The 26,000-nt window shown below is 47.2% G+C and overlaps 1 protein-coding gene and 1 long non-coding RNA gene across 9 annotated transcripts in view; one reads left to right on the forward strand and one right to left on the reverse strand.

Annotated features, from left to right (window-relative positions):
- Positions 1-26,000, forward strand: part of Rffl (ring finger and FYVE like domain containing E3 ubiquitin protein ligase) — a 68,312-nt gene that overhangs the window by 34,346 nt on the left and 7,966 nt on the right. For 6 of the 8 annotated variants that reach the window (XM_052197269.1, XM_052197270.1, XM_052197271.1 and 3 more), the window contains exons 2-3: positions 16,265-16,452; positions 22,237-22,632. In XM_052197269.1, the coding sequence (XP_052053229.1) occupies positions 16,273-16,452; positions 22,237-22,632 (576 nt within the window). In that variant the 5' untranslated portion in view covers positions 16,265-16,272. The remainder of the gene's footprint in view (positions 1-16,264; positions 16,453-22,236; positions 22,633-26,000) is intronic. The other 2 variants (XM_052197268.1, XM_052197264.1) reach the window with 1 other exon arrangement.
- On the reverse strand, positions 238-2,979 carry LOC127695255 (uncharacterized). The gene is made up of 3 exons (XR_007979927.1): positions 2,599-2,979; positions 1,884-1,948; positions 238-1,134 (listed from the first exon to the last, which is right to left on the reverse strand). It is a non-coding gene; the product is annotated as an uncharacterized LOC127695255 (long non-coding RNA).

The following is a 26,000-nucleotide window of genomic DNA, read 5'->3' on the forward strand; positions in this document are numbered from 1 at the left end:
AGAGTTGTTTGGAGACACTTAAGAACCAGCTCAGGTCACTGAGCTACAGTGTGTGTGTGTGGTTTTTTTTTTTTTTTTTTGGAGTTGGTTTTTTCGAGACAGGGTTTCTCTGTGTAGCCCTGGCTGTCCTGGAACTCACTCTGTAGACCAGGCTGGCCTCGAACTCAGAAATCGGCCTGCCTCTGCCTCCCAGAGTGCTGGGATTACAGGTGTGTGCCACCACCGCCCAGCTTTTTTTTTTTTTAAAGATTTATTTATTTTATGTATATGAGTACACTGTAGCTGTCAGACACACCAGAAGAGGGGATTAGATCCCAATTATAGATGGTTGTGAGCCAATGTGTGGTTGCTGGGTATTGAACTCAGGACCTTTGGAAGAGCAGTCATGCTCTTAACCTCTGAGCCATCTCTTCAGCCCCGTGTGTGTTATTCCTTATGCACAGAGTAAACTTGGTTCAGTATATTGAACTGACATGCTCAGAGCACATGTGCCTTCTAGGTAAAGGTCTTGATTACATTTTACCCCCCCCACATTCAGTATCCCAGCCACATTGCAAAGAAGTCTAGTGGGCGGGGAGTGAGTGTTGGGGTCAGTGCTGGGCTAGTGGCTTTGCAAATCAAGGTAGAGAGGACAAAACTTCCTAAAATCAGCACTGGGGCCTTAATATTATCACGGATGTGAACAGTAACTATTTTGTATTTTGTTGTGAAATAACGACAAAGTAATATCCAAGGGCCAGATTAAGCACAGGCATTCTTTGGTAGGAAAGAATATGGTAAAATATGAAGGAGGGCAGTTGTTGGTGGTGGTTTGTTTTTTGTGATACTAGCAGACTAGACATGTTCATTTTCTTTTGCTTTTTGGGATGGTTTCTGGGCACGTCCCACATAGCTGGATCAGAAGTTGCTGCAGAGAGTCAGCGTAAGTTTTAGATTGATTAAACATCAGAGCAAGCTAAGAGTTTGGGAGGAAGAAGGTGCTTGGTCTGAATTTCTTCATTTACCACTGCCGGGCATCCAGCTGCAGTGTGGTGCTGGTTCCGCTGCCGCCCTGGGTCAGACGGTGAGAATGCACCCTCTACCCCAACCTGGTGGACAGGCACCGAGAGGAAGAGGAGTTCTCAGTCAGCAGGACTGCAGGGGAGGAAGACAAGTGGAAACTTACTGCAGTGGAATAGAAAGGGGAAGTATTGTCACAGCCTAGCCTGCAGAAGGACAGCCATTGTGAGCAGCTCTGGGAAGTTCTTCAAGGGGTTCCACACTTATTTAGAGCCAGTGAGAAAGACAACAGAGATCTTTGAGCCTCTTGCTAAGAACTAGATTGAACTGGATTAAAGGTTTTGGCTTGTCTAATGGAGGTAAAAACAAACAAACAAACAAACAAACCCCAAACCAACAAAGGAATCTTTGTGACGTGTTTATAAAATGATAAAGAGAGATAGGGAAATATGTTCTGTGGAGGGGTATGAGGTGTGGGGGAAGGGGGTGTCTCGGCGGGCCCATGCCAAGGCATCCCTTCCCCTGGTGGGATCAGCCACAATAGTGTAGAATATATTTTATTCAGGGCATGGGGAGGGGAGTTAAGAGGGTAGTAGAGGCAGAAAAAGGGAGAGAGTAGAGAAGTAGAGGCCGGCCATGACCACGTGGAGAGAGGGGGAAGGGTAAGAGCACAAGAGGGCAAGAGAGAAGCAAGAGGGAAGCAAGAGAGTGTGTGCGTGTGTGTGTGGGGGGGGGGGGGGGGGGAGGGGGGCTAGCATCCCCTTTTATAGTGGGTCAGGCCTACCTGGCTGTTGCCAGGTAACTGTGGGGTGGAGTTTAGATAGAATGCTAACACTTTGTCTTCTAAAAACCTGCAAAAGCCAAGCCAGGAATACTGTGCGTACCTGGTGAGGTGGGAGGCTTGCTGAATCCATGAGTTCAAGACCAGTCTCAGGAACATAGGTTCCAGCTGGGAAAAAAAAGTAAAACACTTTAAGCAATGTGCTTAGCAATGTGCCAGCAAGACAGTTCAGGCCCCTGCAGCCTGTGTTTAAGAAGCCTGTCCTCCTGTCCCAGCATTCCTCCAGCGAGATGGGACAGTGAAACCCAAGGATCGAGCCCCACAAAGGCACAGCTGCAGAAAAAACAAGAGAGGCTGCCTGGAAATAAAGTAGAGGGCCAATAAGAAGCCTCAGCAGGCAGAGGTGCTCACTGCCAAGCCTGGGGTCCTGAGTTTGATCCCGGATCCATGTGGTTGGAGAAACTGACCCGGGAAGTTAGCTTCCGGTTGTACATGAGCCCTGGCACATGCCCGTCCCAAATGTAATAACATTAAATTCTAATATAATACAAAGTTTAAAAAACCCACCTTCTTCATAGCCACCTTTCCCTGGGTGTACATTTATTATTAAGCTCTGGGGTAAATACTTGACATACATATTTTAATTCATTAAAGGGGTTCTGTTCATTACATTTGGCCACAGTAACTTTTGTGCAGGCGACCTTAGAAGAAAAGCAAATTGCAGTATTTGATCCTAATCAGAATTAGTGCATTGACTATTCCTGGGCACCAAGGGTCCTCTCCCGATAGCCTGTGGCTTTATTTTAATCTCGGCTCACCTGTAGTCTGCCAGTGTGATAGTATTTTGTGAAAGCAGTTTCTCAAGGCAGAAAGTCCTGAAAAGTTTATCTGATGAGTCCTGATTCCCACACAGGACTAGAGGGAGAGGAGTCTCTTTAGTCCTGATGAGCTGTGTCATCAGTTTTGATGGAAGATGATTCTGCAGTAATTAAACTGTGGGTCCGTTTATTCTGTGTTCAGACTCGTTAGAAGACTTCACTCCAAACTACTTCTTTTTCTGATTGACTTCCCCTTTGGGGCAGAGTGCCTGGGCTGAAATGAATGTGTGGGTTTATGCTGCAGCGTTCAATCTGTCATCTCTCCTAAACGCCACACTAAGAAGCAGCCATTTAATTGGTCAGACCCCGGGGGTGATATTTTGGCACAGCTCCATTGGTAGGAATTACTTTTCCTTGAACTTGGAGCAGATGCTGAGATCCCTCTGCAGATATTTGTCATAGACTAGTTGAAACCAGGGAGTTTCCAAGAACATTTATAACTTGTGATTGTTATGTATGTTTTTCAGTTGTTTACAATGGCTCCCACTTCAGGAATAGAGCTCACTTGATGCTGGCAGGAAGTGTGGTCTCTCTGCGATGCTCATTAGTCAGTGTCGTTTTAACCCTTTACGTCCCAAGACCCTCTTGTGTCCACTGCTGTTCTTTACTGTTGCTTCTTCCGGCCTGTGCAGGCTGTGTTGAGTGGGGCAGCCTAAGCCCCGCCATGTTCGCTGGAGAGGTGGGCTCTCAGGTTCCTAGTTTCTCTGATGTTCTATTTTGTTTTTGTGTTTCTTTGCAGCTTCCATCACAGCTTTATGACCAAGACTTTGGATGCCTGTGAGCCTTTCCGGGCAGGGAAGGAACAGGAGTGAGGGCCTTGTTTTCCTCCCACTCCCCACCCGCTTCTGGTCTCCTGTCGCTAGAACAACCTCCAACATTAACTTTGCTCTGTGCCTTTCAGGGCAGCCTGCTATGGTTTTCTCTGTTCAGTGATAAGTGGACACTACTTACTTGGAAGAAGAATCTTCAAATTAGTGGCTCTGGTTGCCCCTTAAAGGCACCGCTGCTGTTACCTGGAGTTATGCCTCTTAATTTGCCGGTCATTTTAGAATCATGACTGTGGAACATGAAATGCTGACTATTTTGGAAGGTTCTGTTATCCTTAGTGAGAGTGGATGATTTGATGATGTGTATCATACAGCAGGCACTAAGACTGGGAATGAAGCTGTGAGAGAGACCCTCTCTGACTCCCTGTCTTACCTCCCAGAACAAAGATGTGTAGCAATAGAAGCCGAGAGGCATCGTGAGTATTAAAGGCTTTATCTTTAGAAACATGCCAGAGCATACATAACCATACATAAGCATACAGTAGGAAAAGCACATGACCTCCAAGATATGTAAGTTAAAATGCTGCATCCTCAGGAGTGGTTTTTTGTTCTTTTGACAGTGCTCGAGTGTTGAAAGGTTGGCTTGGGGGTAGCTTTTTTTTTTTTATCTTTAGAGGTGGTGAGAGCCTCTAATGAAGAACTTCTTTCCTTCTTTCCTGCAGGCTGCTTCAGATGGAAACACTGTCTTTCTTCTCTCACAGTGAACCCACTGAGTTACTAGTGCTGACTACAGGCAAATGGACTGTGCAGGCTGCACCTCTTTCTGTAGGACACTAAATTATTCAAGTAATTTGGTCTCACATCTCTTACCCAGTAGCTGCATAGCCTGGTCTCTTAATTTTAACTTGGATTTGTGTAAGATTAATTTCTCAATGAGACATTAGATGCAGGTATAACTCAACATGTATTAGGTGTTTTGGAACATTCTTACTTTGTTCTTAGAAAAATGCCTTTAACCCCAACACTTGCCGGAAGGTGGTGGCGCACGCCTGTAATCCCAGCACTCTGGCAGGCAGAGGCAGGCCGATTTCTGAGTTCAAGGCCAGCCTGGTCTACAGAGTGAGTTCTAGGACAGCCAGGGCTATACAGAGAAACCCTGTCTCGAAAAAACCAAATCCAAAAAACCAAAAACCAAACCAACCAAACAAACAAAAAATCCAACACTTAATACCAGAGGCAAGCTGATCTCTGTGAATTCAAGGCTAGCCAGGTCTAGAGAGTGAGTTCCTGGACATTTCCTTCCTTCCTTCCTTCCTTCCTTCCTTCCTTCCTTCCTTCCTTCCTTTCTTTCTTTCTCTTTCTCCCTCTCTCTCTCTCTCTCTCTCTCTCTCTCTCTCTCTCTCCCCCCCTTTCCCTCCTCTCCCCTCCTCTGTCCGTCCCTCCCTCCCTGTGTGTGTGTGTGTGTGTGTGTGTGTGTGTGTGTGTGAGACAGATCGGATTTTTCCAGGATCACTGAGGAACCTCAAATGTGAATAATTCTTCTGGTTTTCCTTTTGCCACTCAAAACAGTATCACAAGAGAGCTCTCTGCTAAGGCTCCGATTCTTTGTATTGAATTCTCTAGCTTGGTAGGAAAAGGAGCTGCTAATCTTAACTTCCCTAAAGACTCAGGAGTGTGTAGGCATGGAGGCTTGGGAAGCTATTGTGGAAGAAGCAGACATTTGATTCTTACAGTCCTTTGCACGATAATGTTTATGCCTAGCACTGACCTCTGCTTGCTTGTGGTGCCTCTGTGTGTGTGTATTTGTGCATGTGTGCATGTATGCGTGCGTGCGCGTGTGTGTGTTTGTGTGTGTGTGTGTGTGTGTGTGTGTAAGACATAGCTTAGGCCTTGCACTCTTCTTGATCCCCTCCCCCCACCAAGTGTTGGGGTTACAGGCTTAGGCTTTATGGAAGGGTGGAAAACTTAGTACAAGTAAGATTTCTCCATGCAGAGCGCCTCCTGTGGGGCCAGCCTGTGCTGTGTAGAGATGTTCATTCCTGTTAATTTGAAGCCCAGAGACCACATTCAAGTACACTAGCATGACAGCCAGGATTTAAGGACCAGTTTTACTGAAAACCAAACTAAAACACATCATTTGGGAACAACTCTCTCTCCCAATACTGTTTTTTTGTCTTCTTAAATTTATCTATCAGGTACAATTTCCATCTATGAATCTATATTATCTATTACCCAAGTACATTCCGAGTACTGCCTTGAAGGATGGGGGTATGTATGCCCCTTAGGATTTAAAGCACTTGGAAGGCAGTTCCTACCTTGTGAAGTCTTGTTTGTGTCTGGCCTGTGCACCACTTCAGTGGGGTTTTTATTCACCTGGGTTCTAAAGTTCCACCATCTTCTTGTTTCCTCTGTGACTTAGAGGTTCTGAGTTCTTTATTCTGAAATAAATATCGCAGAGATAGTTTCAGACTCAGAAAGAACATGCTCCTTTGCTGCACACCCAGCACGTGAGGCCAGTTGGTACTATGGTTCACACTGCAGCTTGCTTGCTTCCGACTGCAACAGTCACCTAGTTGATGTTCACTGGGAGTGTCACCAGCATCTTAAATCTTCCAAGTCAGGGTCAGATGCCCCAGGCAGGTTTGCTGGAAAATTCCAGTTACAACCCTGAGATTCTAAATTTAACAGCTTCAGGGAGTTCAAGTCTCTTACCTGATCAACTTATTTTTAAAAGCGAGCAGTCTTCCAAGTTGAGAGATGATTTTAAATTTCAGGTGAGTTCTTAAGAAACAGGGCTTCTTATCATGTGGGCCGTATAATCCTCCAGCTGTGACCCAGCCCTGAAACACAATGCCAGGTGACCAGGAAGACAAGGAGTCACTGAAACACACAGGCCGCTGCCATTTTAGAATCATAGCACAGTTTAGTAATGTCTGCAGTGTGCTGCCTGTCGGATGTCTGTCTCTTGGCCAGGTACTTCTGGATGTCACTTTTCATCCCTGCAGTTACCTACCTCTGGGAAGTATACAGACTTAAGACTAAGTAGGAGCTGGGGAGACAGCTTAGTTGTTGGTATAGTGCTTGCTTCAAATCCCAGGAGCTTAGGTAGTCAGCATCTCAGAAACGCCCTGGTAGAGTTGTATGCGTCTGTAATCCCAGCCCCGGAGAGGTGGACTCAGGCGGATCTCTAGAGCTCACGGGCCAGCCAGCTTAGCGAAAAGCAATGATCTCTAGGTTAAGTGAGAGAACTTGTCTCAAAAAGTAGGGTAGCGAGTGATTGAGGAAGACCCCGGATGTTGACCTCTGTCCTTTACACACACTGGTACCCATGTGCATTGTAGTCCCCCCACTTGTGCACACACCCATACAACAGGTATACCCAGAACAGACTCAAGCTTAAATTAGCTGCCCTGCATTTATCTCAAGAAGGGTTTTTTTTCTTTCTCAGTCACATTGTCGCTGTTAATGTGGTCTTTTTGACTCGATGTCTCAGCTGTGCTGATAAAATATGATTGCTGTTTGGCAATTTGGGCCTCTGGAGTCACATATCACAAAGAATATGAAGGAAAGCAGGGGCATGGGGGCAGTGTGTTTAAATGGGGAGGGATTCCAGAGACAGAGTCACACTTGAGACCAGGGGAAGCTGTCCAGGCAGATGACACACCAACTTGAAGAACCCAGGAGAAGAGGGAAGTGGGAGCTGAAGAGCAGACTGGCTGGAGTGGAGGACGTGCTGATGGGAACCTGCAGTGTTGTGGAGAGCCGCCTGAGGTGTGGTGGGAGTGCTGAGTGCCTGGACACTGGGAACCAGCAGGGAGCTCTGGCCCGAGAGAAGAGTGGACAGTGCTGAGCCCCAGGCTGGGAGGGGGCTGGAGGGAGGAGGGGAACTGTGTCCTGGAATGCTGGAAGCCTGAGGGATGAAGGTATGGAGGTGTCAGTAAGATCTGGCCACTTGCAGTAGGCTTTGGTGACTTAGGAGAGATTCTGTGGAGCACCTGGGCCAAGGAGCTTGGAGAAGCTTGTTAGGGAACTGTGGTAAAAATTTGAAAGGTATTTTGAAGTAAAGAAAATGAACTTTAGAGGGGTGAGCGTCAAGATGGTTTCTCTTTTGTCCTTTCAAATTGTATATATCTTAGTAGGTGCTTAAGAAATCCCATATAAGATGGTATTAAGGTACACGCTTTTAATACCAGCACTCAGGAGGCAGAGGCAAGCGGATCTCTGAGTTCAAGGCCAGCCTGGTTTACTGAGCAAATGCTAAGACAGCCAGGGCCACATAGAAAGACCTCATCTCAAAAACAAGTCCTGAATAAAACTGCATCTGCACCGTGGCACATGGCTTTAATCCCCACATATGGAGGCCTAGAGGCAGGAAGATCACTGTAAGTTCAAGGCTAGTCTGATGTGCAGTGAATGCCAGGATAGTCCAGGGCTGCCTACCTACACAGAGAAACCCTGTCTTTTTGTTTGTTGTATTTTGAGACAGGGCTTTTCTTTTTCTCTCTTTTTTTTAATTAAGTATACTCTTCATTAACATTTCAAATGCTAAAACCTTTCCTGGTTCCCCCCTACCCCCATTCCCCCCCCCAAAAAAAACCCAACCCCTCCTCTCACCCCTTGCCTCCAAGTATATGTCCCTCCACCCCACCCACTCCTACCTTCTCTCCTTAATTTCCCTTTGTTGGAGCATCTATTGAGAGCCTTCACAGGACCAAGGAGTTCTCCTTCCACTGATGCCCAACAAGGCATTCCTCTGCCATACTTTTGGCTGGAACCATGTGTACCCCTTGGTTGATGGTTCAGTCCCTGGGAGTCCTGGGGCGTCTGGGTGGCCGACATCATTGTTCTTCCCATGGGGCTGTAAACCCTTCAGGTCCTCCAGTCCGTCCTCCAACTCCTCCACTGGGGACCCCACTCCCAGACCAATAGTTGGCTGCTAGCATCTGCCTCTGTATGTGTAAGGCTCTGGCAGGGCCCCTCTGGAGATAACCATAACAGGCTCCTTTCGGTATGTACTTCTTGTTGTCCATAATAGTGTCAGGGTTTGGTGACTGTTTATAGTATGAATCCCCAGGTAGGGCAGTCTCTGGGTGCCCTTTACTCAGTCTCTGCTCCATACTTGAGACAGGGTTTCTCTGTGTAGCCCTGACTGTCCTGGAACTCACTCTGTAGACCAGGCTGGCCTCGAACTCAGAAATCTGCCTGCCTCTGCATCCCAAGTGCTGGGATTAAAGGCATGTACCACCATGCCCAGGGAAACCTTGTCTTGAAGAATTAAAAAACAAAACAAAGCAAACCACCACATATCACAAGAGAAACACACACAAACTATACATATGATTGAATGAATTCTAATATCTGTGTGATTACTTGTCTGTGGAAGCATTGAGATTGGAGAGATGGCTCAGAGGCTAGGAGCTCTTGCTGCTCTTATGGGACACCTGGGTTCCAGTCCCAGCACCTATGTCCCATGTCCAGCAGTTCTTAACTGCCTATAATCCCTGTCCTAAAAAAATTAATGCCTTCTTCTGGCCTCTGTGGGCATTACACTCATGTGCATATACAGACAAAACAGGTACACATACTACACATAAATAAAAAATTAAAAAGAAGCAATATTAGCTGAAGTCCCCGTCCCTCTTCCCGCCTGTCATCCACAAGCACCACCTCTGTCCCAGATTTTGCTGGCTGATTGGTTTCTTTCCGTCTTGCTGGGTTGAGCTCTTGGGCTCAAGTGATTTAGCTGTTTCAGTCCCCCTAGTCGGTGGGACTGTGAGATATGCCACCATGCTGGAATACACTATCCTGATTTCCACACCTTTTGAATGTGATCATTTAGGACATATACACTGGCACCTGTTTCTTTCAGTCAGCATCAGATCTATATAAGATTTGTCTGTGCTGCTGTATATATCTCCCTGCTGTTTAAACATAATTCTCCATTTTGCTATTGATGGCATTTGGGCTGTTTCTAGCTCGGGGCTATTATAGCAGGACTTCCCTGGATATTTTTGTGTACTTTTATTTGGCGAATGCATTTCTTTTGGTGAGCGTATTATGCCTGGAAGCAGAATTTCAAAGCCATGGAAATAAATGTGTGTTTGTCTGTGTCACACACAAACTCTCACTTGTCTGTACACACCCCCACTGCCCCCATTACTGACGCACATTTCAGGGTCCTCCTTCTACCATCAGTGTTAGAATCCTACTTGCTCTGCAGCCTCACCAACATTTGTTAGTCTTTCTTCCGGTTCTTGCTGTACTGGTGGGAATTTGGTGGCAACACTTGGGCCTGTAATTGGTACTTGTCTTATGACAAGAAAAAGTTTTTTAAAACCTGGGGGATCCTGAAACATGCCTGTACTTTGACAAAAAAGTTCTAGTAGAGTCAGAGCCAGGGTGGCGGGCTACAGGGTAGACTGACTTCTAAGTCTGTGGCTCCATGGTTAGGGCCTGACTTTGCTATCTATTTTCTGTGACTTTCAGCAACGTACTTCTCTGAACCTTGGCTTTCTTACCTGAAAGTGAATAGATCTGCCGTATTAGACTTGCTGGAGCTAATTCTAGATGAAGCACCTGGCTCCGTGTCTGGCAGGGAGGAAGAAATGACTACTCTCTCTTCACTTCTCAAATACATACTTACTTATCAGTTACTTCAGAGAGCCTCGACTCTGCCATATTGATAGGCCTTCCCCAGCATTTCCCTCCAAAGCCTCTTCAGTTGTACTTTAATTGCCTTTTAAGGATAGCATACAAGATGAAACTCAACCCATCCTGTATTAACGATCCAATCCATAACACCGGATACTTTGCTTTATGCACTTAGAGCCTAGATGCTGTCAACCGTTCCAGGAATACATTAGTGGCCATAGGTGGACCACCCCTGGTGATTCAGCCATTTGGTGATTTGCTGTGTCAAAAGGTACCTCCCTGAGGCTGGAGGTGGTGGTGGGGGCACTCCAACTGGGTATCTTTAAGGACTCTTTGTAAGGTCCTATACTATGAATGTGTTAATTCCTAGATGTAGCTCTTTGCATCTGTGAAGCTGTTGCAGAGCCACTTCAGTGCACTGAACATTTAGTTAGAATCAGAACAGGTTGCATGCAAACCTTGGGGTCATTCATGTCTGTGCAAGGGTGTCAGAGCTTCTAGAAACTGAATTATAGACAGTTCTGAGCTGCCATGCGGTTGCTGGGGATTGAACCTGGGTCCTTTGGAGGATCAACCAGTGCTCAGAACTGCTGAGCCATCTCTCTAGCTCTAGAACTCCCTTTCTATCCCCACTCCCTTTAAGCCCAGGCCCTTGACAGCCAGTGATCTACTTTAAGTTATTTGCCTTGGAGAGGTGTTCACAATGGAGGAATGTTTTAAAATTAGGAATCTAGTTTGTTAGTGGAGGTAGTTTTGTTTTGTTTTGTTTTTAGAAACCATATTATCTATAGGGGATTACCAGGACAGAGAAGTGGGAGGGGGTTGATTGGGGAACAGCGGAGGGAAGAGGGCTTATGGGACTTATAGGGAGGGGGAACCAGGAAAGGGGAAATCATTTGGAATGTAAACAAAGACTATAGAAAAAAAAAAAAACATATTATCTGCCTTCTTGCCTCTTTGGTGGTGTGCCAAACCTACCTGGAATAGGCAATATATTCTGCTCTGTTGTTAACACCATAGTTTTTCAGCATTAAATGCCGGCATATCTCACAAAGTTATAAAGTCCGTTTGCTCATTAACCACACTCGCCTCTCCTGTAGGTCCTCTGGGAACGAACGGTGTGGTGTTCTCATTCACTCCCACCTTTCATCCCCTACCTGCTGCCCTTCATGCATGGCGGAAGGTCTCAGCCAAGCACAGTTAAAGTGAACGTCATGTTTGCCCAAAATCCTTCTCAGAGTAGGGTGAGGAGTTTGGGAGGAGTTTTTGAGCCCTCAGTAAAGGTGTGGTTGTTTTCTTTTTAAGATTTAGAAAGGACAGAGAATGGAGCTTTCAAAGTGTCCTGTTTACCCACTCCCCAAAGCTGGTCCCCCAGTTAGTCATTTGGTTAGTCATTTAGCAATGTAATCAGATGATGTTTGTTTAGGACTAAGGAATCAGAAGTGCCTTCCCAAAAGAAGAGAGTTTAGCTTTCTAGTGATGGTGTTAGCATTGTTAGCATTGACAGCCTCTTGCCCTGGGAGCCTCCCATGAATGTAGCTGTTAGATGAGTATGTTAGTTAACTGACCACACTAGCAGATGGTCCTTTTCTGATATTTAAATTTCTCAGTAAACTTTGCCTGGATTTGTTCTCTTAGAGTGACCCAGGTCTGAGGTATTTTGACACTGGCACTCTTGTCACTTGCCTCCTCTGTTCCATAGTTAACCCTCCCTGAATGCCCATACCCAGATGAACATGGACCTGTGGGTCACGGTGTGTCAAGAGTTAAGTCTTCTTAGGGGGCCATCTGCTTCCTTTCAGAGCAGAAGAATAGGCTGTTTTTCCAAGATGTTTAGAAGAGGCCCTTGAGGTTGGAAAGAGAGGCTGTGGAGGAAGCTAAGCTGCCCTGTCTCCTAGCCAGAAGTGGGCCTGATCTTGTAGCACAGTGGCTGATGGTAGCTCTAGTGTCCTTGTGGAGGAGGGCCTGGTCCAGTCCCAATGCCTCGTCACAGAGGCTGCTTCCTCCTAAGGGCTCATCAGGCTGGTGCAGCCTTTGTCTCTGAGCTCACGCGGCAGAGCCCTTACCTCTTTCTTCCTTTGCTTGTTTTTAGGACTCCTTACTTCTTTGTCATGATGGAGATGGGATGAGCCTAGGCCCTTGTGCAGGCTAAATACCCTGCCTCTGCTCCAAATCCCCAGAAATAATAAGTAGCCAAGACTGGACTCCGGTTTTTATTCTTTTACGTTTCTGTTGCCATCAGTGTTACCAGCTTCTCTTTGGTCCCATCTGCCTTCATCTCCACTCCAGAGTGGTGGAAGATGGCTGACCCTGTCCCAGAGTGTGCTAGTCCCTGGCCTGGTCACATTCCTTGTCCCCTAGCCCTTGTTCCCCTCACTGATGGCTGATGGCTTCTCTTCATCTGTGACCTGTTTGTCTGCACTTACACTAGCGGCTCTGGGTCCTCTCCAGCCGCTGCCTTCTCCCTTCCTTCCAGATAGCTTACCCTCGCAGCACCTCAGAGTCTCATTTCTCCTTCTCTTTCCCGTGGTCACTAGTCAGCTGCTTTCCTCCAAACCGCTCAAGCAGAGCACACGCACTTTGTTAAGGCAAAGGACTTCAGGCGTTTTTTTGAGTTTGAGATCCTGACTGTGTTCCGCTCCCTGGGCTACTTAGCAGCACTGTTCAGTACTTTGAAGCAAAGCTCTTCCGGTTCTGCCCCCTGTGAGCATCTTCTGCCTGCCCCCGTCGGTCACCTCTCCTCGATTGCCTTTCTGAAAGCCTCACATGCCCCAGAACATCTAATCACGCTCTTGCCTCACTCTGTTCTATGTATTTCCAGTACATCAGACACTCCTAAATCCCTGTCTTCCACCTGGATGTGCACACATGGGCACACATGTGCCACAGGTGTAAGACTCAATTCTTTTTTTTTTTTTTTTTTTTTTTTTTTGGTTTTTTGGATTTGTTTTTTTCGAGACAGGGTTTCTCTGTGTAGCCCTGGCTGTCCTGGAGCTCACTCTGTAGACCAGGCTGGCCTCGAACTCAGAAATCCGCCTGCCTCTGCCTCCCAGAGTGCTGGGATTACAGGCGTGCGCCACCAACGCCCGGCTAAGACTCAATTCTTAATCAACTTAACTCACATATCAAGTAAGGATATCCCCATAAAGTCCTGCTTCCTTCCCCTGGAATACAGGATTTTCCCCATGGCTCCTGGTAAAGTTGTTTACCTCATCCCCACCCCCACCGCCCACAACCTTACTAAGCATCTTGTAGTTCTCTCTCTTCTGTGGTATATATTATTTGTTATTGTTTGTTGTAGAAAATGCTCCTATTCCTGACTGGCTGGTAAACGCTCCCTGCTGTCACATCAGGATATGGTCCTTTATTAGTGAACTCTTTCCGTGTTTTGCCTCTGCATATTTGTCCTAGTTCCACTCCCCACTCCCACCCCCTTACTTTGTTCAAACCTCTCTTAGAGCACTGTCAACTTGGTAGACCATTAACTCCCTGGGGATGGCTCCTGAGCACAGGGAAGGACAAAGGGATTGGCATTAGGAACAGTTACACGTGTGTATGAGTGCAGGGATCTTCTTCTGTTCTTGGTTTAGTTTTTGACAGAGTCTTATAGGGAGCTCTGACTAGCTCTGATTTAACCACATCAACCAGGCTGGCTTTGAGTTCCCAGAGCTCTGCCTTGCTCAGCCTTCTGAGTGCTGGAATTAAAGCGTGTACTGTATGCCTGGCTCAGGTGAGGGCTTAACAGAAGTTCCTGAGTCACCCATGGCCTTGTCCCATGGACAGGCCCAGAAAGCCACGTGGTAAGCTAGTGAAGCCTCTAGGTTTATAGTCTTCCTTTGCCTTCCCGGAGGAAACTGTAGTAAAAGGTATTTTTACAGTGCAGACAGAAGCAACTAATATGTGTTGAGTGCTTTACTGTCCTTGTCAGAGGACAGGCATGAAATCCAGAGGAGGTGACACAGGTTAAAGGTGGACAGCACAGCCCACAGGCAGCAGGGCAGGGCAGAACGTGTGCCCTCCCTGTCAGCATGCACTCAGACATGTTAACATGTGATTTAAAGAACCATACAACTCCCTTTACAGGGGAATGCTACTCATGGTCTTGTTAACAAAGAACTCCTTTTAGGCTGTTTGTGGTGGTACACACGGGAAGTGGAGGCAGGAGCTTGAGGAGTTCCAAGACATCTTGGCTATGTAGCGAGTTCAAGAGCTGCCTCAAAACAAACTCCACAGAAGTTCATTAACTTACGATGCATGCACGACATGGTCTTTACCATCTCACACCATGTGTGCTATGAATTTGCAGTAAGGCAGATTGGGTTTCTTACCTGGTAACTTAGCTCCTCTGGTAAGTGACAGACAGAAGGACAGATGGTGTTGGTGTGTGCTTAGCCAAGATGGCTTGACTAGTCAGAAACCCTTACTGAGCCACCGGGGCACAGCCTGGACACTGTCACATCATAGGGGTGGTGGTCAAGGAGTCAGGTGCTAATCCAAGGTGCCTATAGAAGAAAGTGACCTACATCATAAGTGTGTCAGAGGCTGTGTTAGAAAGTTTAAAACGTTCTGGAGAAGTCAGGACGCCTAAAGTCATGACCCATGGGACCTTGCACCCTCCCTTCCCTGCTGTGCCCTGCTTTTTCCTTTATAAAAATGACCAATGTTAGACTGATTTGCCTCTTAGTTCCTTCCCGTTTCTGTCTTTGAACTATGAAAATGCCTTTGTTAAAAAGAGACAGTGCAGGAAATATCCATTTGTGTCTGTGGATTATTGGATAACAACACTAGATGTTTCATCTAGTATCTCTTTAAGCAAAGAGCTCAGGTTCAAAATGTCTGTGCAGCTGACCACTTGCTCTGCTGTGGGACACACTCAGGTTTCCCCACAGTGCTCAGTGTTTAGTAGAACTTCATCAGGCCCTTCTAACATTTGAGGGGTTGGATACGTTTGGTTATGTGAACTTAAAAATCAACCTTACCCTCAATACCTAAGTAGTTAAAACACTCTTAATTAAACCACAGAGGCACTGATTGACAAGTACCCAACATCACTGGACATTTGTTACATGCAGAGCTCTACTGGGCGCCAGGTAGTATCCCCTGCCCTCAATGAGCTAAAGTGTGAGCAGAGAGTAAATGATCTGTGTGAGAACTTTTAGAAGTGCCACCGGAAGGCTAGGGAGATAGCTCGGCTCCAAGAGGAACTCTTGTCATTTCTGAGTTGTTCTTCTCACCTGTTAGGCCACTCACAACCTCCTGTAACTCTAGTTCCCTCTTCTGACCTTGCACGGTTCTTGCACACATGTGCCATTCACTCACACAGACACATGTACACATAAATAAGATGGATCTTTAAAAGAATAGTGCAATTATAGAAGCTTAGTGGATCAGGAGTGTGGATTAAGATATTACTTGTATAGACTAGGGGGAGGGAAAGTCAAAAAAGAACGTGGTTTAAGGATAAGACTGAGGATTTAGGGTCGGAGAGCTGGGCTTTCACGAGTCTCAGCTTTCCTGTTAGTCTCTGGGTGTTAGCTATATGCTTCTTTAAGTCTGGCTGTAAGATGGGGTTTCTCTGTGTAACATTGGTTCACTCATAGATCAGGCTGGCCTCAAACTCAGAGATCCACCTGTCTTTGTCTCTGCCTCTGCCTCCTGAGTGCTGGGATTAAAGGCATGCAGTCTATATACTGTTTTTTCAGAGAACTTGCTATGTTGCCCAGGTTCAAGTTACCCCTTTCTGTCTCAACTAGTTAGGTAGCTGGGACTGCAGGTATATGTCACTGCATCTGGCTTTGCCCATTTACAATACATGCCCTCCAATGATTAGTGTGTGTGAGAGGGAAAGTTCTTTCTGAGCTTCAGGGCAAGACAGTGCCCTTGAATAAAGTGGGTGTTAAGCTGGTTGTAATTGTAAGGCAAGAATACATTTTAATGAAGCGAGATTTCAGATTAAACTAGTCAGGATGAGGTTTTATACCAGCATGGTGTCTCACCGGCTCTGGCAGATGGAATGTCTTCAGCATTTGGAACACTAACTCTGGTGCAGATGGTGATGCAAGCCTTCCATGGCCCCTGAAGCTAGGGCCTCATAGTGTGGAGCATGTGCTCTGCCCTGCCTGTGCACACAGGGGTGAAAGTGCAGGAATGGTACATCTTACCTCTTACATCTTCCTCTCCTGTGCCAGATTTTATCATGTGGGCATCCTGCTGCAACTGGTTCTGCTTGGATGGACAGCCTGAGGAGGCACCACCACCACAGGGAGCCAGGACACAAGCCTATTCCAACCCTGGGTACAGCTCCTTCCCTTCCCCCACAGGCTCGGAACCTAGCTGTAAGGCCTGTGGGGTCCATTTCGCAAGCACAACCCGGAAGGTAAGTGCCATTGCACCATGACCCAAGGGTCTCAGGCCAGATCTCTACCTCCGTGGTGCCGGGGACCCAGGTCTGTCCTAGAATGTTCGAGAACAACTGTTCAAGTGAAGGCAAAGCATCTCAGCAGAGACCCCTGAACTCAGACAGTGGCGTCACTGCTCACTAACTGTATGACTGGACCCTGTTGTGAAGCAAGGTCGCTGAGTGCCCAGTACTCTCCTGGAAACACAGCAGGGGTTGGCTCTTAACTGTCACATACAAACCTTGCCGCAGATTAACCCTGTCTTCATTATCAGAAGCCTGTCAGAGCTTCCTGAGAGACAGGAAAACCCTAGCAGAGAATCTGGAGGCTGCTCACTGGCATAACCAACTGCAGGGGGCTGCACTGGAGTATGGCTGTCCCTTTGCAAGTGCCCTCGGGCAGCACATGTCCTGTGGAAAGGAGGTTTGTAACGCAGAGTGGCTGGTAGGAGTCGGCACTGAAATGGTGACAATGGGAAGCCATGGGGAAGTGATTCTTTTTTTTTTTTTTATTTTTGTTTGTTTGTTTGTTTGTTTTTTGGTTTGTTTTGGGGGGGGGTTGGATTTTTTCAGACAGGGTTTCTCTGTATAGCCTCGGCTGTCCTGGAACTCACTCTGTAGACCAGGCTGGCCTCGAACTCAGAGATCCACCTGCCTCTGCTTCCCAGAATGCTGGGATTACAGGCATGAGCCACCACCGCTCGGGGAAGTGATACTTTTTAAGCTTTCTACTGTGTGTGAGAGACTATTGAAGGTTTTAGCATGGTGGTGAACCTTACCTGGTGTCGTGATTTTTGAGGCCACACTGAGCTATGTAGTAAAACCCTATTTCAAACAACAACAAAAAATTCAGACTTGTAATTTTATTAAGACTTTGTGTTTTATTGTTGTTGGAACAGGGTCATAACTGTAATCTAAGATAGCCTTGACCTCACTGTCTTAATCTAGCTGACCTCAGACACAAGGTATCTATCTCCTTTGTGCTGGTATTACAGGAGTGTGGTTTACCACTCACTATACCTTGCTTAGGTTTTTGTTTTTTGAGACAAGGGTTCTCTGTATAGCTCTGGATGTCCTGGAACTTGCTCTGTAGACCAGGTTGGTCTTGACCTCAGAGAAATTTACCAGCTTCTGCCTCCTGAGTGCCGGGTCTAAAGGTGTGCACTACCACCAACCAGCAGATTTTTTTTTTCTGATTTATTTATTATGTTTGCCTGTAGGCCAGAAGGGGGCACCAGATCCCATTACAGATGGTTATAAGCTACCATGTGGTTGCTGGGAATTGAACTGAGGACCTCTGGAAAAGCCAATCAGTGCTCTTAACCTCTGAGCCATCTCTCTAGCTGGAGATTTTTTTTTTTTAAATTTAGATTTTTGTTTGTTTGTTTGTTTCATTTGATCCTCACAGTAACTATAGTGGCTTTAGAAGCTACCAGGGCTGGAGAGATGGTTCAGCAGTTAAGAGCACTGACTGCTCTTCCAAAGGTCCTGAGTTCAGTTTCCCAGCAACCATCTGTAATGGGATCTGATGCCCTCTTCTGGTGTGTCTGAAGACAGCTACAGTGTACTCATATAAATAAAATAAATTCTTAAAAAGGAGGAGAAGGAGGAAGAAACAACCAAAGCCTGTTTTACAAGTGACAAAATCTTAGAGTTTAAAACTTAAGCTGGGCAGTGGTGGCACACGCCTATAATCCCAGAACTCTGGGAGACAGAGGCAAGCGAATTTCTGAGTTCAAGGCCAGCCTGGTCTACAGAGTGAGTTCCAGAACAGCCAGGGCTATACTGAGAAACCCTGTCTCCAAAAAAACAAAAAAAGGGGAAAAAAAAGAAAAGAAAAACCTTAAAAAAGAAAACTGTACATGTGAGGTTCCTGGTAACCAGCAAGAGACATCAGCGTAGTCATTCTTTTTCCCATAAACAATACGTCACTATCCCATGCTTTAAGTACTAGAGCTAGGATTTAAACCCAGATGCTAGACTTCAAGCAGACCCATAAGTGGCATCTGGAATGGTAAGCAGAGGATGACAGGGAACGGACCCAGGGTCTCAGGAACATGAGGACGCTTGAAATTGCTTTCTTCCCACACTGGAAATATGTGCTAAAGTCTAGGTGGCCGGGGATGAAAGAGAGGTTGCCCCTGCTTAGGGAGTGTGCAGCAGGACAGAGATCAAGGCAGGATACACATAGTCAGACAGAGAAACGCCACCGTGGACGCCAACGTGGCCTGAAGCACTCCCTGGGGGAGAAAGACAGAAACCAGTTTAGAGGATGAAAGACGTTATTGGTACAATGTTTTCTTGCTCTAAATTATGAATTAATTTTGTGCAATTTACAGTGAATTTTGTGAATGTTAGGGGTGATTTCTGCTGCAAGTGTTTTTCACTTATAATTTCATGCTTAATTAAGGATCAGTCTTCTTAAGGGGTTGACATTCCCCCTTCTCCCTTCCCTTTTTCCCTCTTGCTCCAGGCCCCCACTCATTCTGAGCCCTGCTGGCTCCGCCCCTGTTAGCTCCAGCCTATAGGTTCCTTTTTTTTTTTTTTTAAAGATTTATTTATATATGTAAGTACACTGTAGCTGTCTTCAGACAGCCCCAGAAGAGGGCATCAGATCTCATTATGGATGGTTGTGAGCCACCATGTGGTTGCTGGGATTTGAACTCATGACCTCCAAAAGAGCAGTTGGTGCTCTTAACCACTGAGCCATCTCTCCAGCCCAGGTTTGGCATTTCTTAGCCAGAGACTTTTAAGATAACTTCTCTGCAAGTAGTTGAATTGCCTTGAGTGCATGAGTCCTGCCATTGTTTATTTGTTTCTTCCTTCCTTCTTTCCTTCCCTTTGTGGTCACTGTTTTCTATATGCTCACTGGGTGTAAAACACAGACAACAGCAAAGACTTGTAGAGAGAATAGAGGTAAGGCGTGCCCCCTGGGTCCCCAGTCCTGGAAAGAAGGGGCAATTTTGCTGTAAGCAGCTAGCTGTCCCATCTGTACTGGTGATGCCTGGCTGTAGTGTTGCAGTGGCCTAACAGTTTCAGAGTGAGTTCTGGCGTCCAGTCTCTTCAGCCTGACAAGCATGCAGCTGCCGCGGAGGCTGTACTTGGTTGGAACTTGGGCATAGTATTCAGATTCAGAGCAGAAGAGTGGCCTTTTGGTGTTGAGATGAGATGGACCAGAGGGGAAAGAGAAAAATAGCGGACGGTGCCTTCCTCTGCCTTATGCACTGTGCGTGCGTGCGTGCGTGCGTGCGTGCGTGCGTGTGTGTGTGTGTGTGTGTGTGTGTGTGTGTGTGTGTGTGTGTAAACAATCTCTGATATTCAGTGGTTCAGGAGCCAGCAGGATGAAAGTGCACTGCCAGGGAATTTGTTTCAGGCCAGCCTGGTGAAGGGGAAAAGCCAAAGGGGTGGTGCCTGGCCAAGGCTGGCACTGGCTAGCTCTTGATGAAGACAGGCCCAGAGCCTTCTCCTTGTTACTCTGGCATGACACATTCGTTAGGATCCACACAGGCCTTTCCTTTGCTCATTCTCCTCTCCTTTCTTGACAGCCCCCCCCCCTCCCCTCTCTGTCCCTGTCTGTCTCTATGGCACTGCCACCACACTCCAGGATTTCAGCCTCAAGTGCCTCCTCCCTGCACCTTTGGAGCTGTTTCAGAGGCAGGTTTGCTTCGGAGTCCTTGGTGGGTAGGGGCAGCAGAAAACTGGTTGTCATCCCTACCTTCTGATCTTGCTTAGAGATATTTGGATCTGGCTGATTGAGCAACACAAGCTTCATAGCTGTGTCATGCAGGGTCCTGTCAACTGCATTGACTTAAGTAACATTCCACACGGGGACCACAGCTTCTCGCCACTGCAGCCTCATTTTCAGCAAGGCATTCTGTGCCCCTAGCACTCGGAACTCCCATTTCCCACTTGCATGGCTGCCAGACACACCTGTTCTTTACTGGTGTGGCCACATGTCCTTTTAAGTGTCTGCACCGCTTTCTTCCTGTCCTGTCATAGCAGAGTAGAGAAGGCGCTGGTGTGTGCCACCATGCAACTCCAAGTTTTCATGCGTTGTCTGGACTGTGTGGATGGCATGTAGGCAAACACTAAGGAGAACTCTCTTGTCTATGTGGACTCTTCAGCCCCACACAAAGGCTGCCCTGACCCTGCCTCCGAGCCTCTGTCTCCTTTCCACATTGAGAAGAAAAGATGCAGAAACATGAACACTAATGTCACAGCTAAGACCATGAAATGAGAAGTTCCTAACCTCTTGAGCGCGTGCCCACAGTGTTCAGGAATGACCTCTTAGGACACTGTCACTGCCTCCAGCAGAGCTCAAATGTCAGTGTGCTTGCACAGCCTGCAGCTTGAGCAAGCTTGGTGTGCTGTCTGGGACTGTGGGAGTGGCTGCACCAGGCCGTGCCAGCTTGTGGGACAGTCACACTTGTCTCTAAACTGAGACACTGTATGCTTTCACAGAGAAGCTAGCATCCCAGTCCCTTGTCCTAGTCAAATATTTATCTCGAAATGACCTCGTGAACCATCTACTTCCTAGCACTCCGAATGGCCTTGCTGGGGCAGGGAAACCTGCCAGCAGCCTCTGTGGACAGGGGGCTGACTAGGGAGTAAAAAGCTGGGGCTCTGATTCGGTCCCCTTGGCTGCTTGTGTGGGGTTCAACAAGACACTGTGGCCCACCTGGCAAGGCATGTTTGAGGCCATTGGACAAGTCCTAGCTGCCTTTACTACCTGACCTTGAATATCATTCTCCATCCTCTGATTCTTGGTTTCTAAGTCAGGGAAGGACGCTAATACCTTATAAAGGGCTTGAGAATGAGATGACAAGCCAATCTGACTGTAGCATCACAATGTGTTCTATTGACACCCGTGTTAACAATGCTCAGCTGCCTGCTGAGCATGGTGACATACGCCTGTCATTTCAGCTTGAGCTGCACAGTGGGACCCTATTGCAAAAACTCTGGAGATGTAGCTCAGTGCTAGGTCACTTGCCTAGCTTGCACAGGGCCCTTAAACAACCAAGTCCAGCCAATGGCGGAAACTCACCTCATGCACCTGCTTACTTTCCTCATCAGTGAGAGAGAAAGGGGCACAGGTAGGAGCTCGAGTCCAGCTCCCCTCCTTAGCACCTGCTGTGTATCAGGTGTGCCTCAGTGCATGGTTCGCCATCTCCACAATGGCCTTGGGAGAGAAGGCCTGTTTTCACCTGCTGCTTACAGAAGGGAAACTGAGCAGCAGAGAGCCCCGCCTCCCCCCACATACCCAGGATGACTCTGTGAGGCATTTGACATGGAGACTTGATTAAAAAGTCAGAGCTCTTGTATTCAAATATGGCATTGCTATTAATAGTTCCAGGTTTGTGTGTGTGTGTGTGTGTGTATGTATGTGTGTATGTGTGTGTGTGTGAATGAATTGTATTCCAAATATGGAGTTGCTATTAATAGCTCCTGGTTTGTTTGTGTGTGTGTGAATTAAGAAATCACATAAGCCTTAAATGAAATTATAAATGTAAATGATTGTTGTGTATACACACGGTATATAAATGTCAGGTTTCCTGTTGGTGGATGCAGGCACAGGGCCTGCCACCTCCAAGTGGCCTTTAATCTGAAAAGCTGTAGCATGGCTCCTACCTTGGATCTAGGCAACAGTTGAGTAGAGCAAGAGCTACTGTGGGATGTCCTGCTGGCTGCTGGTGGCCTTGCGGTCCCCACTGCTTTCTGCCTTGTTCCTTCAAGCTGACATGCTTTTCTGTCTCTTGCTCTAAGCAGCAGACCTGTTTGGACTGTAAGAAAAACTTCTGCATGACTTGTTCCAGCCAAGAAGGGAATGGGCCACGCCTCTGCCTTCTCTGCCTACGGTTCCGAGCCACGGCCTTTCAGCGGGAGGAGCTCATGAAGATGAAGGTGAAGGACCTGAGGGACTATCTCAGCCTCCACGACATCTCTACCGAAATGTGCCGGGAGAAAGAAGAGCTGGTGTTTCTGGTGCTTGGCCAGCAGCCTGTAATTTCTGAGGCGGACAGGACTCGTGCTCCCACCTTGCCCCAGGCCTTCCTGACCCAGTCTCAAACCAGCACAGTACCTCCTACCTCACCTGGCCTCCCTTCTTCACCCGCACAAGTCACCTCTGTTCCCTTAGCCCAGGACCAGGAAACTCAGCAGGTAGGAGCCACCATGCAGCCTTTGCCTCTGTTCTCCTCTGGGACCCTTTTTTCCTCCCCGACTGCATTTTGGGAATGGGGTGTCAAGTATAATGTCTAGATGGTGTAAAGCCTTTTTGTTTATTGATTCTAGAAGTGGTGTTTTCTGATCATTAGGCTAAAGCTTTGGCTATAGGGATGGTAGGCCTAATACCATGTTTTTGTGCAGTTTGTTTGTGATACCTTCATCCCCTAATTAGACTTAAACTTTTTTTTTTTCCATTGCTTCAGAAATAGTGTGAGGAAAATCATTCTCATCTCTAGTTTGGTTCCATGTTGCCCTCCAGCTTACTGCCCTTTTGACTGATCTAGCTTATCTAGCTGGTGAGGGAGAGGAGAGATGGGAAGCATTGGGAAGTGCCTTGCTGCTGTCCCGCGCACTGGGTGTGAACAGCGTAGGTTAGTGTGCTGTGGGGCTGGCTGTAAGCTGCCTCCTTGTTGCGTAGTAGTGCCTGGAAATTGTAAACCAAGAGCAGCAAGTTGAGTGGAGAGTCCATACTCAGTATGCCCTGTCTCCGCCCTTAGGAAGCCCTGACAGACAGGCTAAGCATGAGACCCGCTCTGGGGTTTGTCTGGGGTTTGTCAGAAGTGGTGTTGTCACACAGATCTGCAGAAGTCCCTCACTGATTCTGCAAGTCACGGAGCTTGGGCATAGAAAGATTAGGACCTAGATCTCTATCCACTGGTTCCCCCAACCGCACCCCCCCCCTTTCTTAGCCCTGGCTATTCTGGAACTCACTCTGTAGACCAGGCTGGCCTTGAACTCAGAGATCCACCTGGCTCTGCCTCCTGAGGCTGGGATTAAAGGTGTGCCCCACTATGCCTGACTGCATTTTCTTTTACTTTTGGTGCTAGGTCTTCAGCGTGGTGGGCAAAGGCTCTCCCATTGAGCTCTAGCACAACCCCACAGGTTTTTTTGTCTCTGACTCCTTGGTCATCTAGAGCACATTTTGAGCCTAGAACAGTGAAAGAAACCCCTTTGGGCTTGCTGGTTTTTAGAGAGGTTCAGCTATCATAGCATGTGTGTGACGCACAGAACTGCTGAGACCTGGCATGTCCTTTCTCACCTATGACATGGATGGCTGTGCTCCTAGTTTACAGTCACCTCCTTTGCCAGGACCAACCACTCATTCAGCTCTTAACACATCTAAAGGCCAGCATGATGGCAAAATCTAACTACAAAACAGTCATTTAACTCCTCCGGGGTTGGGGGTTGGCTGAAGTCTGTTTTTTCTCCTCAACTGGTCATTAATGCTTTCGTGAGCTCTGACTCTTGCTTGGTCTGTTGCATAGGTTTTACCTCTTGCTATACGTTCCTTTTTGCTTGGTTTTGGGAGGCACTCTAATGTGTAATACAGTGAGCAAGGACAGGAAGCAGAGGAAATATTTTTTCATGAAGAACCTTCAGACAGGTCAGGTATGGTGTTGTATACCCCAATCTCAGCACTTGGGAGACGGAAGCATGCATGTAAGGATTTTGAGGCTAGCCTCGTTTACATAGTGAGTTCAAGGCCAGCCTGGGACTGCATGAGATTCTGTCTCAAAAGAGGAAGAGGGAGGGGCAAATGAACAAACCTCCAGGAGATTTTTTTTTCACTGTAAGATTATAAACATCATTTTGTCACTAACCAGAACTTTCCTGTACTGACAGGTCATGCTGTACCATGTGTTATTTATTGGGTATCTCTCCTCTGTAGTGTCAGCTTTTGTTCCGATGATACCTGAAACAGGAAACAACAGGCATGGGGAAGTTAACTAACTTGGGCAAGGCTGTGTGCTGCATAAGTCGCAGTGAGCTGTACCCCAGATGCAAAGCTAACAGTTCTAGCCCTGCTAGGTTCTGTCCTTCTGCTTTGATGTGCTAGCAGTATTTGCTAGGGAGGGAGGTGTGTGTAATAAGCTGAGCAGTAGTCAGATAGATGCTAGTTGTAGATTTTTTATTTAGCCAGCAGGCAGACTGGGAAGATAAGAGAGTTTGCAACATGGATTCCAGTTGCTCTTTCTAGGGAACAAAAGACATTCAAAAGCTGTCTACTCAGGAACAAGCCAGGTAAGACCTCAAGGTAATACCAAGGTGACAGTATGCAACTGGCCAGTCTACCCGAAGCTAGGAGGAAGCTGGAGTTGTCGTGCAGACTGCCAGCTGCAACCCCAGAGGTGCGACTTTCATCGCTTAGGGTATCTTAAGCTCTGCTTTTCGTTTCCATTGTAACTGTTTGCCCTCTTGGCGAATGACTGGAGCTGTCAGTCAGTTTAATTCCCCAGGTTGTCTCTTCACTGTTCATCCAAGTTCTAGGGGAAAGGCTTGTGCACGCAGACATGCCTGCTGCTCTGAGTTCACACCGGCCCTTTGCCTGGAGGCCGCTGAGAGTGAAGAGGAGGAGCTAGGGCGGGGGTTTATGGCAGAAATGGTTAATAGAGTCAGGAGGTCACAATTCTGAGCAGTCTGGTTAAGGTGGGCCTTTTTGAGAGGGTAGAATGCTGAACAGAATGGAACCCCAGCTGAGGCGTTTGTGTCCTGTACTTAGGGGCAGGTTCTTATGGTCATCAAACACACTTACACAGCTCCGGAGGGTGTCGTGCATGTCCTGCTGGTTAGAACACATTTCCAGAATGTGAGAGAATGCAGAATGTGACTTTGTGTGTTTGTGTGTGTGTGGTGGGGAGGCGGGTGATGGCCAGTTGAGGAGGCCAGGATGATTGATTTTAAAGATTTATTTATTTATTATGTACATGAGTACACTGTAGCTATACAGATGGTTGTGAGCCTTTATGTGGTTGCTGGGGGTTGAATTTAGGGCTTCTGCTCGCTCTGGTCAGCTCAGCTTGCTCCAGTCGGCCCTGCTTGCTCTGGTTAACCTTGCTTGCTCAGGCCCAAAGATTTATTTATTATTATATGTAAGTATGCTGTAGCTGTCAGATCTCGTTATGGATGGTTGGGAGCCACCATGTGGTTGCTGGGACTTGAACTCAGGACCTTCAGGAGAGCAGTCAGTGTGCTCTCACCCACTGAGCCATCTCTCTAGCCCGAGATTGATCTTAATAAAGACATGAATGAGGTGTTTGAAAAAACTAGTGGGCACTGGTCCAGAGGCAGAACCACAGTAGTGGGTGGAGGCTGGGGGTGGCTTTGGCGTACTGTTAAGAGACTTGCTGGAGAGAAACATTTCACCTCAACCGTCCAAGTTGAGCACAAACTGGTGATAGGTGGTGGCTAATGGCGCCCTCACTGCTGGGCAGAGGCAGCACATCCTTGTACTTGATGCCGCTTCCATCCATTGAAATCTGTGTGTCTTGACTCTGGCTGTGAGACTTGGCTGTTAGAGAGCA

This window comes from Apodemus sylvaticus, chromosome 10, assembly GCF_947179515.1.
Source record: "Apodemus sylvaticus chromosome 10, mApoSyl1.1, whole genome shotgun sequence".
Taxonomy (NCBI): domain Eukaryota; kingdom Metazoa; phylum Chordata; class Mammalia; order Rodentia; family Muridae; genus Apodemus; species Apodemus sylvaticus.